The 17795-nt window shown below is 41.8% G+C and overlaps 1 protein-coding gene across 2 annotated transcripts in view; it reads left to right on the plus strand.

The window, feature by feature from the left end:
- Positions 1-14034, plus strand: part of OGT (O-linked N-acetylglucosamine (GlcNAc) transferase) — a 36551-nt gene extending 22517 nt beyond the window's left edge. For both annotated transcript variants that reach the window (XM_007089115.3, XM_007089116.3), the window contains exons 15-22: positions 254-379; positions 1162-1332; positions 1450-1566; positions 1657-1827; positions 5597-5749; positions 7386-7638; positions 8326-8449; positions 11764-14034. In XM_007089115.3, coding sequence (XP_007089177.2) covers positions 254-379; positions 1162-1332; positions 1450-1566; positions 1657-1827; positions 5597-5749; positions 7386-7638; positions 8326-8449; positions 11764-11938 — 1290 coding nt within the window. In that variant the 3' untranslated portion in view covers positions 11939-14034. The remainder of the gene's footprint in view (positions 1-253; positions 380-1161; positions 1333-1449; positions 1567-1656; positions 1828-5596; positions 5750-7385; positions 7639-8325; positions 8450-11763) is intronic.
- Positions 14035-17795: the final 3761 nt, after the last annotated feature.

Below are 17795 nucleotides of genomic sequence, written 5' to 3' on the forward strand. Positions count from 1 at the left end.
GTCGGGCTCTGTGCTGACAGCTTGGAGCCTGGAGCCTGTTTCAGATTCTGTGTCTCCCTCTCTCTGACCCTCCCCCATTCATGCTCTGTCTCTCTCTGTCTGAAAAATAAACGTTAAAAGAAATTAAAAAAAAAAAAAATTCATTTTCTCTCTCCCTCCCCCGCTCATGCTCCTGTGCTTGCTCTCAAAGAAAAATAAAACTAATGGAATTAGTTTGAGATTATACATAGTGAGTTCTTTTTTTATTCCATAGATTCCCTGCAATGGAAAAGCTGCTGATCGAATCCATCAGGATGGTATACACATCCTCGTAAATATGAATGGTTATACCAAGGGTGCTCGTAATGAACTCTTTGCTCTCAGGCCTGCTCCTATTCAGGTAAAGAAGTTCGTGATAATTGCTCACAGTGTTCATTGAACTGAAAAGACAGTGATGTGGGTCGTCCTCCGCCCCCGTTTTTCTGGCATTTGAAACATTTGAAACATGCTTGGCATAAGAATAAAAGTATAGGGGCTTGAGTGTCTGACTGTTAATTTTGGCTCAGGTTGTGATCCTAGGGTCATGGGATCAAGCCATGTGTCAGGCTCCATGCTGAGCATGCTGAGCATGGAGCCTGCTTGAGATTTTCATATATTCATTCATTCATTCATTCATTCATTCATATTCATTCTCTCTCTCTCTCTCTCTCCCCCCCTCCCTCCCCCTGCCCTCCTCCTCCCTCTTTCTCTCCCTCTGCCTCTCTCTCCCTCCCTCTCCCCCCCTCTCCCCCCCTCCCTCTCCCCCTCCCCCTCCCTTCTCCCCTCTCCTCCTCTTCTCCCCCTATTTCCCCTCTTCCTGTGCCCCTTTACCCTCCTTGCACTTTCTCTAAAATAAAATGAACAAAGAATAGTTCTTGAAATGCACAGGGACAAAGAATTCTGAGTGTAGAATACAATGCCCACAGGTACATGTGTGTGGAAACTTGCAATTCATACTTGGGTACAAACGGTTCTGTCTTGTAAATCAGAAAAACATTTTAGCACTTAGAAGGTTAGACTAAAATATTACTTGATTACTCTTGGCTAAAGAAGTCAGCCCTCCTTGTTTGTTTCTTTACTAATTTAATTTAGGACTCCTATGGAAGGTTTTTAGTTTTTGGCCTATTTTTTTCTTTCTTTTAGGCAATGTGGCTGGGATACCCTGGGACTAGTGGTGCGCTTTTCATGGATTATATCATCACTGATCAGGAAACTTCTCCAGCTGAAGTTGCTGAGCAGTATTCCGAGAAACTGGCTTATATGCCACATACATTTTTTATTGGTGATCATGCCAATATGTTCCCTCACTTGAAGGTAGGTAGAAAAACAGTGCTATGTGGGAATTGCAAAGAACTGTAGTCACTTGTTTCCTTGCTGTTGTCTCTATGCATCCTAAAAGATACGTGTCTCAAACTTTTTTTTTTTTATTAGAAAAAAGCAGTCATTGATTTTAAGTCCAATGGGCACATTTATGACAATCGGATTGTTCTGAATGGCATCGACCTCAAAGCATTTCTTGATAGTCTGCCAGATGTGAAAATTGTCAAGGTCAGAACCTGGTCAATACTGTCATTGAAATAAAGTTATCTGCATTTGGGATCTTTTCCCTAATGATACATTTTGTTGTTTTTCTTAAAGATGAAATGTCCTGATGGAGGAGACAATGGGGACAGCAGTAATACAGCTCTTAATATGCCTGTTATTCCTATGAATACTATTGCAGAAGCAGTTATTGAAATGATTAACAGAGGGCAAATCCAGATAACAATTAATGGATTCAGTATTAGCAATGGACTAGCAACTACCCAGGTGAGAAGAGACAAATAGAATGTAATATGTACCACCAACTATTCATTTGTCTCCTTTAAATCTCCTAACTCCAGGAGGTATAAGCATCATTATCCCTGTTTTATAGGAGAGGAAATAAAAGTTCAGTGGAAATTGGTATCTTCTATAGCTTTGTCTTATTTTAAATGTCTGTTGGATTCAGCCAGCTGGTCACTTAATGAGGGTCTACTGTATTAACAGTATCTTACTGTTTCCTATCTGTGGCTTTCCTCTTAAAAATGGTGAACTATCTGTAGACTTCATACAATTTCTTCTGTAACTCAATCTTTCCCTAGTTAAATCTCTCTACTTTTTAAGACTTTCAGTTCAGGCAGCTTCTCCAGGAATCCATTCCTGTCCTTATCATTAATCTCACCTTTCCCGTTCCATTGGTACCTATCTGTTCTGTTTCTTTAATGTTTGGGTTATATTTTTACATGCAGCACAACATGTTATAATTCTCTGTGTTTGTATTTATTCTCCACTGAGTTCAATTACTTTAGGGCCCATGTCTTAGCCACAGTAATGTAGTATTTGTTCAATAAATATATATTGCATGTTTGAATAAGTGAATAGGTAGCGCTGTCAAGATATTAGAAGGCAAGGAGTTAACAGTTTTATTGGTATAACATTTCATACCAAGGGTGCTCAAAATGAGCTCTTTACTCTCAGGCCAGCTCCTGTTAAGATAAAGGAATTAATATTGGGCTAAACCAGCAGGGGTGTGTTTTTTCTTACTCTGGTTACCTGTCCTTTGGAGCAATAGGACAGACCTGTTTGACTCAAGAAAAACTGTGTGTGTGTGTGTGTGTGTGTGTGTGTGTGTGTGTGTGTGTGTGTGTGTGTGTGTGTGTGTAGTTCTTGACATTCACAGGGACAAAGAATTTTGAGTGTAGAGCACAATGCCCAAATGTATGAAATGTCCATACACACCTGGAATAGTTACATAATGGAAGATAGTACCCAGATGTGTGGGAATTGTAAGATTATAAATGTGTACATACTTAGAAATAGTGGTGATCAATGTGAGGAGACACAGTAGAGATCATTTGGAGGAATGATTTAAATTTAGCCTTCAAGGGTGGGTGTGATTTAGAAAAGGACATTTCATTTATTAAAGTGAGCAAAAACTTGCTTTTGAATTAATAGGGTTTTGAAAAGAACTTTTTGGCTTGAGTGGTAAGTTTCAAGGTGTAGTCCTCACTGCTCCCAATTAAGATAATGCTGTAAGGTTTTGTTTTTTTTTTAACTTAATATGTCATGGATATTTTCTCATACTTGAAATGACATGACTTTCAAGGATTATACTTTTTGGCATCTTAAGGAATCTTTATTAATTAAAAAATGCCAGACTATTCTGACTTTCTAAAAATTTCTATTTTTTAATTTAAACCCAAGTTAACATATAACGTAATAATGGTTTCAGGAGTAGAATTTAGTGTTTCATCACTTACATATGACACCCAGTGCTCATTCCCCCCCCCCCCCCGCCCCAGTACCCCTCCAGCAACCCTGTTCTCTGTATTTAAGACTTTCTTGGGGTACCTGGGTGGCTCAGTCATTTACGCATCTGACTCTTGATCTTGGCTCAGGTCATGATCTCATGGTTCGTGGGATTGAGCCCCATATCGAGCTCTGCTGATGGCACAGAGCCTGCTTGGGATTTTTTCTTCACCTCTCTCTCAAAATAAATAAATAAACTTAAAAAATAAGAGTCTCTTATGGTTTGCCTCCCTCTCTGTTTTTATCTTATTTTCCTTCCTTTCCCCTATGTTTATCTGTTTGGTTTCTTAAATTCCACGTATGAGTGAAATCATAATGATATTTACCTTCTGACTTCATTTAGCATAATAAATGCATCCTAGTTCTATCCATGTTGTGGCAAATGGCAAGATTTCATTCCTTTTGATTGCTGAATATTCCAGGGTATGTATACATGTGCCTTATCTTCTTTATCCATTCATCAGTTGATGGACATTTGGGCTCTTTTCATAATTTGGATATTGTTGATAGCGCTGCTATAAACATTGGGGTGCATGTGGCCCTTCAATTCAACATTTTTGTCTCCTTTGGATAAATACCTAGTAGTACTATTGTTGAGTCATAGGGTGGCTCTATTTTTAGTTTTTTTGAGGAACCTCCATACTGTTTTCCAAGTGGCTCTACCAGTTTGTATTCCCACCAGAAGTGCAAAAGTGTTTTCTCCAGATCCTTGCCAACATCTTTTGTTTCTTGAGTCGTTAATGTTAGTCACTCTGACAGGTGTGAGGTGGTATTTCCTTGTGGATTTGATTTGTATTTCCCTGACGATGAGTGAGGTTGAGCATCTTTTCATGTGTCTGTTAGCCACCTGGATGTCTTTGGAAAAGTGTTCATGTCTTGTGCCCATTTCTTCACAGGATTATTTGTTTTTTGGGTGTTGAGGTTGGCAAGTTCTTTATAGCTTTTTGGACACTAACCCTTTATCAGATATGTTATTTGCAAATATCTTCTCCCATTCAGTCAGTTGCCTTTTAGTTTTGCTGATTGTTTCCTTCACTGTGCAGAAGCTTTTTATCTTGAGGTCCCAGTAGTTCATGTTTGCTTTCGTTTCCCTTGCCTCCAGAGACATGTCAAATAAGAAGTTGCTGCAGCCAAGGTCAAAGAGGTTTTTTGCCTGTTTTCTCCATAGGATTTTGATGGTTTCCTGTCTCACATTTAGGTCTTTCATCTATTTTGAGTTTATTTTTTGTGTATGGTGTATGAAAGTGGTTTAGGTTCATTCTTCTGCATGTCGCCATCCAGTTTTCCCAGCACCATTTGCTGAAGAGACTGTCTTTATTCCACTGGGTACTCTTTCCTGCTTTGTTGAAGATTAGCTGACCACACTTTTGTGGGTCCATTTCTGGGTTTCCTATTCTGTTCCATTGATCTATGTGTCTGTTTTTGTGCCAGTACCATACTGTCTTGATGATTACAGCTTTGTAATACAGCTTGAAGTCCAGAATTGTGATGCCTCCAACTTTGGTTTTCTTTCTCAACATTGCTTTGGCTATTCAGGGTCTTTTCTGGTTCCATACACATTTTAGAATTGTTTGTTCTACCTCTGTGAAGAATGCTGGTATTTTGACAAGGATTGCATTGAATGTGTAGATTGCTTTGGGTAGTATTGACATTTTAAGAATATTCTTCCAATCCGTGAACATGGCATGTTTTTCTATTTTTTGTGTCGTCTTCAGTCTCTTTCATAAGCTTTTTGTAGTTTTCAACATATAGATTTTTTTTTTAACGTTTATTCATTTTTAATAGTGCATGAGCAGGAGAGGGGCAGAGAGGGAGACACACAGAATCTGAAGCAGACTCCAATCTTTGAGCTGTCAGCACAGAGCCCGATACCGGGCTAGAAACCAAGAACCACGAAATCATGACCTGAGCTGAAGTAGGATGCTCAACCAACAGAGCCACCCAGGCGCCGCACCCCCAGCATACAGATCTTTTACCTCTTTGCTTAGGTTTATTCTTAGGTATTTTATGGTTTTTACTATTATTGTAAATGGGATTGATTCCTTGGATTTCTCTTATGCTTCATTATTGGTGTATAGAACTGCCACAGATTTCTGTACGTTGATTTTTTTATCCTGTGACTTTGCTGAATACATGTATTAGTTCTAACAGTTTTTTGGTGGAGTCTTTCAGGTTTTCCACGTAGAGTATTATGTCATTTGAGACTGTGCTGACTGTAAACGTAATCATGTTGTTTTTCTTGTTCTAGATCAACAATAAAGCTGCCACTGGAGAGGAGGTTCCTCGTACCATTATTGTAACCACCCGTTCCCAGTATGGGTTACCAGAAGATGCCATCGTGTACTGTAATTTTAATCAGTTATACAAAATTGACCCTTCTACTCTGCAGATGTGGGCAAACGTGAGTATGCGTAGATTCGTCATTCATGTCTAGAGACTACTAAAGATTATTATGTAGGCCGTTTCGCTGAGGCTGCCCTCTATCCCTATTCAGGAGCTGTTGTGCTCATTTCTAAAATGTTGAAAAGAGTAGGTTTTTCAGACGTTTTTGATTTCTCTTTCCAGCGTCTAAATATTACAGTATGAGCCTTTATAATTTATGTATTCAGCACCAGGGATCACACTTTTTCTTAAAGGGCCATCTTGTATATATTTTTGGTTTTGCAGTCCATACCCTGTTAACATTTGCTGAACTCTGCCATTGGAGCAGGAAAACACCATTAAACATTGTGTAAATGTATGAGTGAGTGTAGGTGTGTTCCAATAAAGTTTTATTTACCAAAAATGGCAACATGCCAGATTTGGCTTCCAGGTTCTAGTTTGCCAGCCCATGGTCTAAACTGATAGCAAAGGTGTACATCTGCCCATACTTAATATTCTTGCAATACTGTAGAGTCATAACCAGGAAGGAATTGATTTATGCCATTACCTGTCCATTCATCAGACCAGTTTGCACAAACAGGACCCCTGAAAGTTTTAAACTTTAATATAACTGGCTCTTATATAGAGCTAAAATATGAGATTGTGTGTGTGTGTGTGTGTGTGTTTAAAAGGAAAGGTGTGGGTGGAAGAGGAAGCCGATGAGTACAGGCTTACTATCCCTTAATCTTTAGTTGCAAGTGTTCAAAAAAATCCAAAAACTAACAGCTTTTTCAAAAGTTTATGGCAAATTTATTTGATAGCACACCTGCCCTAAACTGATGTTAGGCTGCTTTTTGGTCTTTTATATATTCCAATTAATATGAATATTCCTACATCTCAGTGCAGAGGTACTAGTGTGTTTGTTTATAGGGAGTTGCTGCTGAGGGTATTATACATATGTACTGTACTGCCTTTTTAAAATCTGAAGTATCCTGAAATCTGACTCCTATCTTTCAGGGAAGGGATGGTAAACTTGTGTGGTAACATTGAATAGGTGTAGATCTAAATCAGGAGTTGGCAAGACTGTGGCCTGTGGACCAAATCCAGCACACTGCCTGTTTTTGTAAATAAAATTTTATTGACACACAAGCTTGTTTGCATATTGTCTATGGCTGTTTTCCAGTGACAAGGGCAGAATCAAGCAGTTATAACAGAGTCCATGTGGCTGCAAAGCCGAAAGTATTTGCTCTCTGGTCCTTTACAGAAAGTCTGCTGACACCTAATCTTGATTAAGCACATAAAGTTAGGCAAGTGTGAGCTGACTTTGTTGTGTCATGGTGGGGGATTTAAAATTTGAAATGGAAAATTTCTATCTCATCGACAAAAATCATTGCCAGTAACAATTCCCACAGGACACAGCTGCCTCAGATTTTGCCAATTAGTAACTTGTTTTGTGTCTTACATCAGTCTTCTCTTTCTTTGAACTCTGGGGACAGCTAAGCAGAACAGGAATGTATGATTCAGTTGATTTCATTCATCTATGAAGGAAAGACAAAGTTCACAGGCTGCTCTGTGGGTGACAAGAGTAGACTGCTAGAATTATTAGAGCTCTATGGGAGCCTTTCTTGAGAAGGGTAGAGCTGCTACTAAAAATTATTCTTATTTCCCCCTTTCAGATTCTGAAGCGGGTTCCCAATAGTGTGCTGTGGCTGTTGCGTTTTCCAGCAGTAGGAGAACCTAATATCCAACAATATGCGCAAAACATGGGCCTTCCCCAGAACCGTATCATTTTTTCACCTGTTGCTCCTAAAGAGGAGCATGTCAGGAGAGGCCAGCTGGCTGATGTCTGCCTGGACACTCCGCTCTGTAATGGGCACACCACGGGGATGGATGTCCTTTGGGCAGGAACACCCATGGTAACTATGCCAGGTGAGTTGCTGATAAATCATAGGAATCTTCTTTGTCCTTTTTATTTTATTTTTTTACAGTTTATTTATTTTGAGAGAGAGAGGATGAGGGAGAGAGAATCCCAAACAGGCTCCATGCTGTCAGCATGAGCCTGATGCAAGGCTCAAACTCATGGACCGTGGGATCATGACCTGAGCTGAAATCAAGAGTCAGGCACTTAACCAACTGAGCCACCCAGGCGCGCCCCTTCCTTGTTCTTTTTATTTATTTTTTATTTCCTTTTAACATATCTTTAGAAGTTTATTTCTTTTGAGAGAGAGTGCGAGTGGGGGCCAGTGGGCAGAGAGAGAGGGAGACGGAGAATCCCAAGCAGGTTTGTGCTGTTGCTGTAGAGCCCGATGCAGGACTCGATCTCACAAAACCGTGAGATCATGACCTGAGCCGAAACTAAGAGCCAGACACTTAATTGACTGAGCCACCCAGGTGCCCCTTTTCCTTGTTGTTTTTAAAATCTCCCTGGGGAGACATTTTTAGGTGAAAATTTGTGTACTAGAAACAGCGTTTAGGGCAAGATGATAAATGAGCTTTGTTCACGTCTGAGCACTTTGCTTCATTCTCCTCCTCTGTATTGTGTGGATACTTAACATAAATAACAATAACTGCCGTTTACATTCTCAGACATGCAGTTTGTTCCCTTTTTTATTACAGGAGAGACACTTGCTTCTCGAGTTGCAGCTTCCCAGCTCACTTGTTTAGGTTGTCTTGAGCTTATTGCTAAAAATAGACAAGAATATGAAGACATAGCTGTGAAACTAGGAACGGATCTAGAATAGTAAGTAAACTTCTATGAACAAATTGCATGGTAAAGGAGATAGATGCAGAAAATTTAGAGGGAATATAGGTGTTAGGAAATGAAATCACTAAAGAAGGCTAATATGAAATAGGTGGATTAGTTGTATGATCTCTAGATGAGAGAACTTTCTAAACTTTCGTAAACACAGTGGCCAATAGGTTTTACTATGTAAAGGGTAAATGGCTGGATAAAAGTGAGTCAAGAAAATTAAAAGGCAGGCAAGAGGGGGAAAAATTTTTTCGTTTCTGATGTCAAGTAATAGTAGCCTGGCTATAGAAAGACTGAAGACCATTTATATCTTAAATTCTTTAATAGGAAAGTAAATAAGGAAATGAGCAGACAAGTCACTGAAGTGGAAATACAAATGGTTAACAGGAAAAACGTTTCAACCTCTGTAGTAGAAGTATAGATATAACACTGTGTTATACCCATTATTTGCCTACAAAATAAAATATTTTTAATATGATACCATTGAGGGAGCACTGAGGTGCTGGCTTTTTCATATATTTCATACAGTGAGTAAGTTGGTATAACCCTTCCTCGAAGATTTTAAGAGCGTTTTAAAAAAACAAAACAAAAACCAGACCTTTGACGCTAATAGGGCCAAATCTTCACTGTAGCATAAACGGGGGGTGGGGGAAAGCATAACTTCAGTGCCCCAAGTGGGTGGGAATTAGAGGGGTGGTGCTTAGATAAGTGATGCTTTAGCCATACAATGAAGTAGTGTTTCTCTCTTAAATGAGGCTTTTCTTTGGGTGTTATGGGTAATTTTTTTCTTTGTGTTTTTCCGAGAAGTAGCATATTCTAGAGAAGTTTAAAAAAGCACCGTCTTTGAATTAGACTGCCTGGGTTTGAATCCATGCTCTCCCACTTACGAGCTTTGTGACTTTGGGCAATTTAGTCTCTGTGCCTTGGTTTTTCCATCTGCAAAATGGGGATGAAGGATAGTACCTACCTTGCAGAGACTTGAGGATTAAAAAAAGGCGTTCCATGTAACGCACTTACAAAAGTTCTTGGTAAGCATTCAAAAGATATGAAGCATTTATTTTCAAAAATTTTCTCTATTGAACATCATATACATCTAAAAAAAATGGTTGAAAATTTTGAATCCAGCCATTAAAAAAAGTAAGATAGGTGTTCTTCAGTCCAGAGATAACTATAGTAAATCTTTTAGTGTATTTAAAAAAAAAATTTAGAGCTTAGTTGATTTCATACAATACTTTTTCCCAACATTCTGTTATAAAATTTTTCAATTTTATAGTAAACACTTCTCTACCTACTGCCTAGATTTTACCACTAACAAAGATACAAAGTATCTTTGTATACTTAATCATGTATCTTCCCATCTATTTATTCCTCTCTCCATTTAGCAGTCCATATTATTTGATTGATTTTGAAGTGAATTGCAGACATCCGTACTCTTCAGAATGGACATTGTTAACTAGAGTTTAATACTTATTTTTTTTGAGGCAGAATTTATATACAGTGGAATATACAAATTTTAAATTTGAGTTTTGAGATATTCGTTTATAACCCAAACCCATGACAGTATATAGAACATTATCCTCACTGCAGAAAGTTCCCTCGTGTTCCTTGTTAGTTCATCCTCCACACCAACCCTCAGAGACTATGCCTGTTCTGATTTTTTTCCCCCCATCAAAACTTTGTTTTGCCTTATATAAATGAAACTGTACAGTTTGTACTCTGAATTGTTTTCACTTACGGATACCATTGTGAGGTTTATCCATGATGCTGGCTTATATCAGTACTTCATTCTTTTTTATTGGCAAATAGTATTTCATTGTATGGATGTACCATATCATTCTCCTGGTGACATACAGAACTTAGAAACATAAGATAGAGCACTGACGTACTTTTATCTGGAAGGTAGCATTAATACGATTATGGTTGGGTTGAGGCCAACAGATAATGTGTAGGCATTGTACTAGTTCTGTCACAACAGAGATTGAAATTTTTTTATTGCTTTTAAAAACGTATAGGAGTGGTCCAGCTTCTTGCTCTAGTAGTAATTGTCTCCACAGAAGAATCTTGTGACAAATTACATTTTTAGAAGAGGAGTAGAGAATTCTTTTCCCTTTTTCCCAGAAGAATTAATTGCTTTTTTTTTTTCCTGTCTCTGAGCAGAACCATGGTCTTGGTGATATTCGTAACACTTTTTTAAAATGTTTTTACTTAATTTGTTTGTTTGTTTCTTTATTTATTTATTTATTTAGAGACCGGATGTGCAAGTGGGGAAGGGACAGAGAGAGAGGGAGAGAGAATCCTAAGCAGATTCCACACTATCGGTGCAGAGCCTAGTGCGCGGCTCAAACTCATGAACCGTGAGATCATGACCTGAGCTGAAGTCAAGAGTTGGATGCTTAACCGACTGAGCCACTCAGAAGCCCTGGAACACTTTTTTTTTTTTTTTAAATATCGAAATAAACAGTTCATGTACAAGTGGGAAATGATGGCAGTAAATGTAGTACATTTCTTATCCCTTAGGGTATTTTTCTTATTAAGATATTCATAAATTGAATACTTCATATGTTTGGGCATTGGCTATTGTAAATGATGCTTCAGTGGACATCTTTGCATGGCCAGGTTTGCCTGCATCTCTGATTATTTCTTGTGAATAGATTTAAAAGTGTTCATGATATGTCAGAGGGTTATGGCCATTTAAGTTTCTTAACACACACATTGGTAAATCGCTTACCAAAAGGGTAAGCAGTGTACATTCTAACCAGTAATACATAGGAGTAGGCACGTGTCCTTGCCAATTCTGTATTTTATTTTATTTTTTGACGTTTATTTTTGAAACAGAGAGCATGAACGGGGGAGGGTCAGAGAGAGGGAGACACAGAATCCGAAACAGGCTCCAGGCTCTGAGCGGTCAGCACAGAGCCCGACGCGGGGCTCGAACTCACGGACCGCGAGATCATGACCTGAGCCGAAGCCGGCCGCTTAACCGACTGAGCCACCCCGGCGCCCTTATTTTAAAGATAGAAATGAGATGACGGGGGAAAGCATGGTGTCTCTTGCATATACTTCTTTAGGAACGAGCTGAGTATTTTCAGAGGACATGGAGGTAAACTTGATTGTAAGTGTTAGCATTATGTTAGTTGTGATCCTTTAATTTTTCAACCTTGAGGTCAGGGTGGCCAATCAGGAGAGAAAATTGTGTGAAGTTCAGTCATGTATTTTACCACAGAGGTAACTAGGTATTTATGAGGGCTAGTTCTGAGTTTCTGCTCTGATTTTAAAACTTGGTTCTTTTTTGTTTTCTTGCCTAGCCTGAAGAAAATCCGTGGCAAAGTCTGGAAGCAGAGAATATCTAGCCCTCTGTTCAACACCAAACAATACACAATGGAACTAGAGCGGCTCTATCTACAGATGTGGGAGCATTATGCAGCTGGCAACAAACCTGATCACATGATTAAGCCTGTTGAAGTCACTGAGTCGGCCTAAATAAAGACTGTGTGAACAGGAGATTACCCCTGTACCTGAGCCTCAACTTTCCAGGGAAAGGGAACTAGAGAACGTACTTTTTACTTACTGTACAGTATCATGTTGCAGATGGGTGACAAATGATCATAGAATAGCACAGCCAGACTTGCTTCCTGCATGATAGGGAGAGACACGAGATGGGAAACTGCTGTCCCACAAGGAATCTCCACAGAATTTTGCAGCAATCAGGTGGTGCGTAGGTCTGGAAGGTCTGCTCTCCTTTGGTCTTCCATGGGATGGTTAGTGTGGAGGGGAGATGGAGATTGTCCAGCCGTTTTGTGATTCCATGGATTGATCAAGTCTTCTGAATTAATTTTTTCTTTATATTTTGGGTATTGGAGCTTTTAAAAATGTTTGGTTTCAGGTATTTTTATTCACGTGAAGTGTATATGATTCTCTTGAGATAAGGTTTTAAGCTAAAATGTTGCCCCTTGTTTTAGTTTCTGAACTCTACAGATTAACGGGGACTTTGCTGGTGTAGTCTTTTTATAGGTTTTATAAACCACTTGAGCCTATATCAGTCGTTTTAGTGTCTGACCTAATGTTTGGAACTATCAGTGCTTTGTTGGTTTAGATGATGACTTAAACATTTTTTTTTCTGGTCCGTTTCCCATTTCCTTCTCTTCCCTTCCCCCACTTTAAAATTTCTCCTGTAAGTCAGCTGACGAAACGAAGTCTGATTTTAAACATCCCAGAGTGTTTCTCTTAAACACGTCATCTGGTGCCAAATGAAAATTCTTAGGAGTGATAATTATGCAAGGCGTAGTTGTGGTACTGCCATTGATGATGATGATGATATAGATTTTTTGGGCCTAGTTTTGACCTATTTCACCAGTGTTTTATCTTTGACTGCCCCTCTATGCTGCTTCCAAAAGTGATAGTGTGTGATAAGATTTTTACCTTCCTTTCTCAAGTTTGTTTTTTTAAGTGAGTCCTGTTCTTCCTATTTCTTTCAGCAGAAATGAAATCCCAGGTAAGTATAAGTATTCGCATATTTGATCAGTAAGTCACAGTTCTCTTCAGTACATTGAATAATGTTCATCAGAAAACATAGGTAAAAAGCTGAAGGACCAGCTGTGTAAATGAGTAATTATTTTTCAGACCTTCTAGGGTATTATATAATAACTGTCTTCTGGACTTGAAGTCTGTACGGATCAGCCTCAGTGGTAGCAAACTGCACTGCTACTTGGTTTGGAGTACAAATTAGACTTTAGCCCTCCTGGAGCTTGAGTTCTTGGTATTTAAAAACCATAGGAATAAAATTATTGAATTTCAGCAAAGGATCGAGGGCTTGAGGCTTAAACAAGCCAACATATGAATATATGTTTTGTGTTGCTGTACTGTACTTACATGCTATCCAGTAACAGATAATTTTTGTCTGCTAGTAGTGTTCTAGATTATAATGTCTTTCCAAAGCGCTGAGGCAGTGCACCTATTCTGTAGTTGCAGCTGATGCCTGAATGTATCCTAGTTGACAAATTATTGATTAATAAGAACTTGAATTTCTGAAAGATTCTTACTGTTAACCAAAATCTGAGCAAGGAGTCTCCAATGTAATTCTTGCCAGAATTACATGGTAATGAACTGTGTGTACCTTCTAACAATGTAAATCAAGAAACATCAGTTTAGGGATTTAATTTATTTTTACATGATTGAACGGTCAGTTAAAGGTTGCCAGCATGGTTGCAGATAAACTGATGTTTGAAATTCACCAAACTACTTCATGTGGAATAGGATAATATACTTCCAGTGCCCTCAAGGCTGTGGCCTTACAGCCATTTTACATAGCACATCATTCCTCCTATAGGGATGAACTTTTTCCTGGCACGAAAAGTAGCCGCTCTGGTCGAAGCTTTGCTTATTGTAATCGGCTTTTGTTTCCAGGTAACATGTCTGTGGAAGACCTAATTCTGAATAGAGATATAGATATTATTGGAAACTAATTGTTTTTTCTATTATACTCCGCTTTATCAAAAAAGTAAACATTTAAATTGTGCTACAGAAATCCAGATGTTGTCTTGCGATCCTTAAACAATAAATGAATGATTTGCCCTTAATGTGGCTGATGTATTTTGTGTTCTGTTAAATTGAGCGTTGGACAGAATAATTGGGTCATCCAGTGATGAAGCTTACATGTGAACAGCTGCAAACAACAAAAGGACCAGATTTCCCTAGTGTAGCTGCAATATTAAGAGTTTTCTCAGGTGTGGTAGAGGGGGTGGGGTTGGTTTATGACCCGTTACAATGAGGACAGAGCCTGTAACTCCCAACACACCCATTCATGTTTTTTTTTGTTGTTGTTTTGCTTACAACTGCTCTGGCTTCATCTGTCGCTGTAGTCTTACTCTTTGTGTGGACCATTCATTCATGCTCGGTATTTGAACTCAGCCACAGGTATGAGGGAGGATATTGGTGCATCAGGGACCAAAGCAGGCTGTTTAGCTGCCCGTTTTCTCAGAGATAATAAATGGGGAGTTTTTTTTCAATAAAATTTCAGGGGCACCTGGCTGGCTCAGTTGGTAGAGCATGTGACTCTTGATCTTGGGGTCGTGCATTCAAGCCTCAGGTTGGGCATAGTGCTTACATTAAAAATAAATTTCAGCTGATTTATGCCACCCCCCCTTTTCTGTGGGTTGTGACTCTCAAAGCCCTAAATGGTCTGGTGTGTGTTTCCTAAGAGGTGGTGGGGGCAGAAAGGTGTCCAGTAGCCTACTCATAAACATTCTTACCCCTACCTTCTTCTGTATGTTTTGAATCTGCCTGGGTTATTTTCAGTCTACTTCAGTTTCTCCTGCCTTCAGTCTAAAGGAGTTGTGTGTCCTGAATGAGCTTGTGTAACATGATTCGATTCCAGTCCTAACCCACTTTTTACTTGAAGCACATGCCTCTTCATAGTAACTACAGCTAACGTTCTGGTTCTTTGCCCAAACTTCTAAGGGACACATTTTATGTAACCCCCGTTTTTTTTTTTTTTTATAGACGAGGCTTGTAGAGGTAAACTTGCAAGTTTGTTGTAGAGATAGGGTTCTAATGATAAACTCCTTGTCACTTGTTACCCATCCATTCAGAATACCTTTATACATGCAGGCAGTTTAGTGCTTAAGAGTTTGGATTTTGGAACCAGGGCTGCCGGAGTTTGAATCCCAGGTCTGCCACTCTCCAGCCAGGGGATCCCTGTAAAAGGAGTGCTGACACTGCCTATTTTTAAGGTGTCTTAAGCATTAAACCCACATAGAACACTTGGAACAGTGCCCAGCATGAAATCAATATTAATATAATATTATTCATATCTTTAAACGCAAGGAGGTTTTATTTGTATTCTGTTGGTTAAATGCTTAAATTCTGAAATGTATGGGTGTCCGCCAGAGAAATGGGCACCATCCAGAAAGCGTTTACTTGCCCAGTTTATGTTTTTCTCGGTGTGTTTGGAGCAAGTGCCAAAAAGCCTGAAGTAACCAACCCCTCTATCTTCAGGGTTTGGAGGGTTCTGGAAACAAACGTCACCGTCCGGTGTTGCCAGGCACTGTTGGATTAATGCCTTGCTCTTATCTAGGGGTCTAGGTGGCCTTCCCCCATTTCCTCCTAGCTCAGAGTTGTTTGGAGGGTGGGCAAACAGGCTTAGAGGTTTGGGCGATGCAAGCAAGGAGCTGGGGCTTGCTTATCCAAGTTCTCACAGATGAAACTTCTGTGGGAATATTCAGCCCAGTTCTCCCGGGTCACCCAAAATGCTCATTTTAGGGATCGGCAAACTACAGAAACGGGCTCCGGGACCTGAACTCTGCATGAAATGGCGCTTTCACGACAAAACAAGTGGCACCCGTAGAAGTGATAGACCTGACTCCGGAAGCATTGCCTCTGGGCGCCAAATTTGAGTTCATAGCCACGAAGTTCAACCGCGTGACCGCACTGTGATAGGTGGGTACAGGGAGGAGCTCAACACGTCAGTTTCCCACTTCCCGCGGAGCGAGCCTGAGCCTATAAAAAGTCTTGCGCCTGGCTTCTCAGTTGCTCCGGAGTTCCCACGCCATCCACTACTAGTTGGAGGTGAGCAACAGTCAGCTTCACCAGAGGCGGCTGTAGCAGGCTTGGTGGGGCTGAGGTGGGTACTGAAGCGGGAACGATCTTGAAGCTCATCCTAGCTGAGGAGAGCTTAAAACCAGGACCGCCATATGCCCTGGACACTGTCCATGAACCTTGGGACTGAGATTACGGCAAAATATGTTGTCTGTTTCCACTTTTAAAAAAGGCTTTTGGAAGAAGCGATTTTAAGCCTTGTTATACTGTGCTAAAGTGAAGATGAGGAACGGGGGCCTGAGGGATCCCAGTGGGGGCCCGAGGGAGAAGTGGCCTGGGGGAGGTGGCCTGCGATTGTACAGGGGAACAATTGTTGCGGAGGAGCGCCTAGGCCTGAGAATGGTTGGCTGGGTGACACTGGGGTGTGGAGGTGTGGGGGTGGGGGAGGTGGCGTGCTGGCTAGGGCATCGGGGCATTCGATGCCTGATCAGGGAAGGCGGGCTGAGGTCAGAGCAGGGGGTAGAAATGGGGGCAAATGGAGGGTGGGTAGGAGTGTGTGTGTGTGGGGAGGATCAATGCCTGATCTGCTAGCGGCGGCGAGTGGGGTGTAGGAGATTTTGAGGCCCAGTTGGTGTAAGCCCTGGGGATAGAAGGGGCTGGAGGCACCGGTGAGTGGAGGTTTTGAGGCTTGAATGGTGCAAGCCTGGCAGGGTGTGGAAGGGGGAAGGGGTCTGAGCCTGTAAGACCTGAGAGTAAGGTGTTGAGGACTGGTTGGTGCAAGACTGGCAGCAGCGGGGAGGGGTCCGGGCCTTTTGCTGCAAGACCTGTGGCTGGAGGGAAGGCGGATGAGTGGAGGCCTTGATGCCTAATTGGTGCAAGATTGGCGGGGGGGGGGGGGGGGGGGGGGGGGGGGGGGGGGGGGGGGGGGGGGGGGGGGGGGGGGGGCAGAGTCTGGGCCTGTTGCTGCAAGACCTCCTGGGGCTGAGGGGGGAGGCTGGGCAGGTGAATGGAGGCATTGATGCCTCATTGCTGCAAGATTGGCGGGAGGGGGGAGGGGTCTTGGCAGGTTGCTGCAAGACCTTGGGGTTGAGGGGGCTGGGCGGGTGAGTGGAGGCGTCCATGCCTCATTGGTGCAAGATTAGCGAGCAGGGGGAGGGGTATGGGCTTGATGCTGCAAGACCTCCTGGGATTGAATGGGGGGGGGTGAGTGGGTGAGTAGAGGCCTCGATGCCTGATTGGTGCAAGATTGGCGGGAGCGGGGAGAGGTCTTGGCGGGTTGCAAGACCTCTTGGGGTCGAGGGGGCTGGGCGGGTGAGTGGAGGCGTCCATGCCTCATTGGTGCAAGATTGGCGAGGAGGGGGAGGGGTATGGGCTTGATGCTGCAAGACCTCCTGGGATTGAGTGGGGGGGGGTGAGTGGGTGAGTGGAGGCCTTGATGCCTGATTGGTGCAAGATTGGCGGGAGCGGGGAGAGGTCTTGGCGGGTTGCAAGACCTCTTGGGGTCGAGGGGGCTGGGCGGGTGAGTGGAGGCGTCCATGCCTCACTGGTGCAGGATTAGCGAGGAGGGGGAGGGGTATGGGCTTGATGCTGCAAGACCTCCTGGGATTGAATGGGGGGGGGTGAGTGGGTGAGTGGAGGCCTCGATGCCTGATTGGTGCAAGATTGGCGGGAGCGGGGAGAGGTCTTGGCAGGTTGCAAGACCTCTTGGGGTCGAGGGGGCTGGGCGGGTGAGTGGAGGCGTCCATGCCTCATTGGTGCAAGATTGGCGAGGAGGGGGAGGGGTATGGGCTTGATGCTGCAAGAC

This window comes from Panthera tigris, chromosome X (genome assembly GCF_018350195.1).
Source record: "Panthera tigris isolate Pti1 chromosome X, P.tigris_Pti1_mat1.1, whole genome shotgun sequence".
Classification (NCBI taxonomy): domain Eukaryota; kingdom Metazoa; phylum Chordata; class Mammalia; order Carnivora; family Felidae; genus Panthera; species Panthera tigris.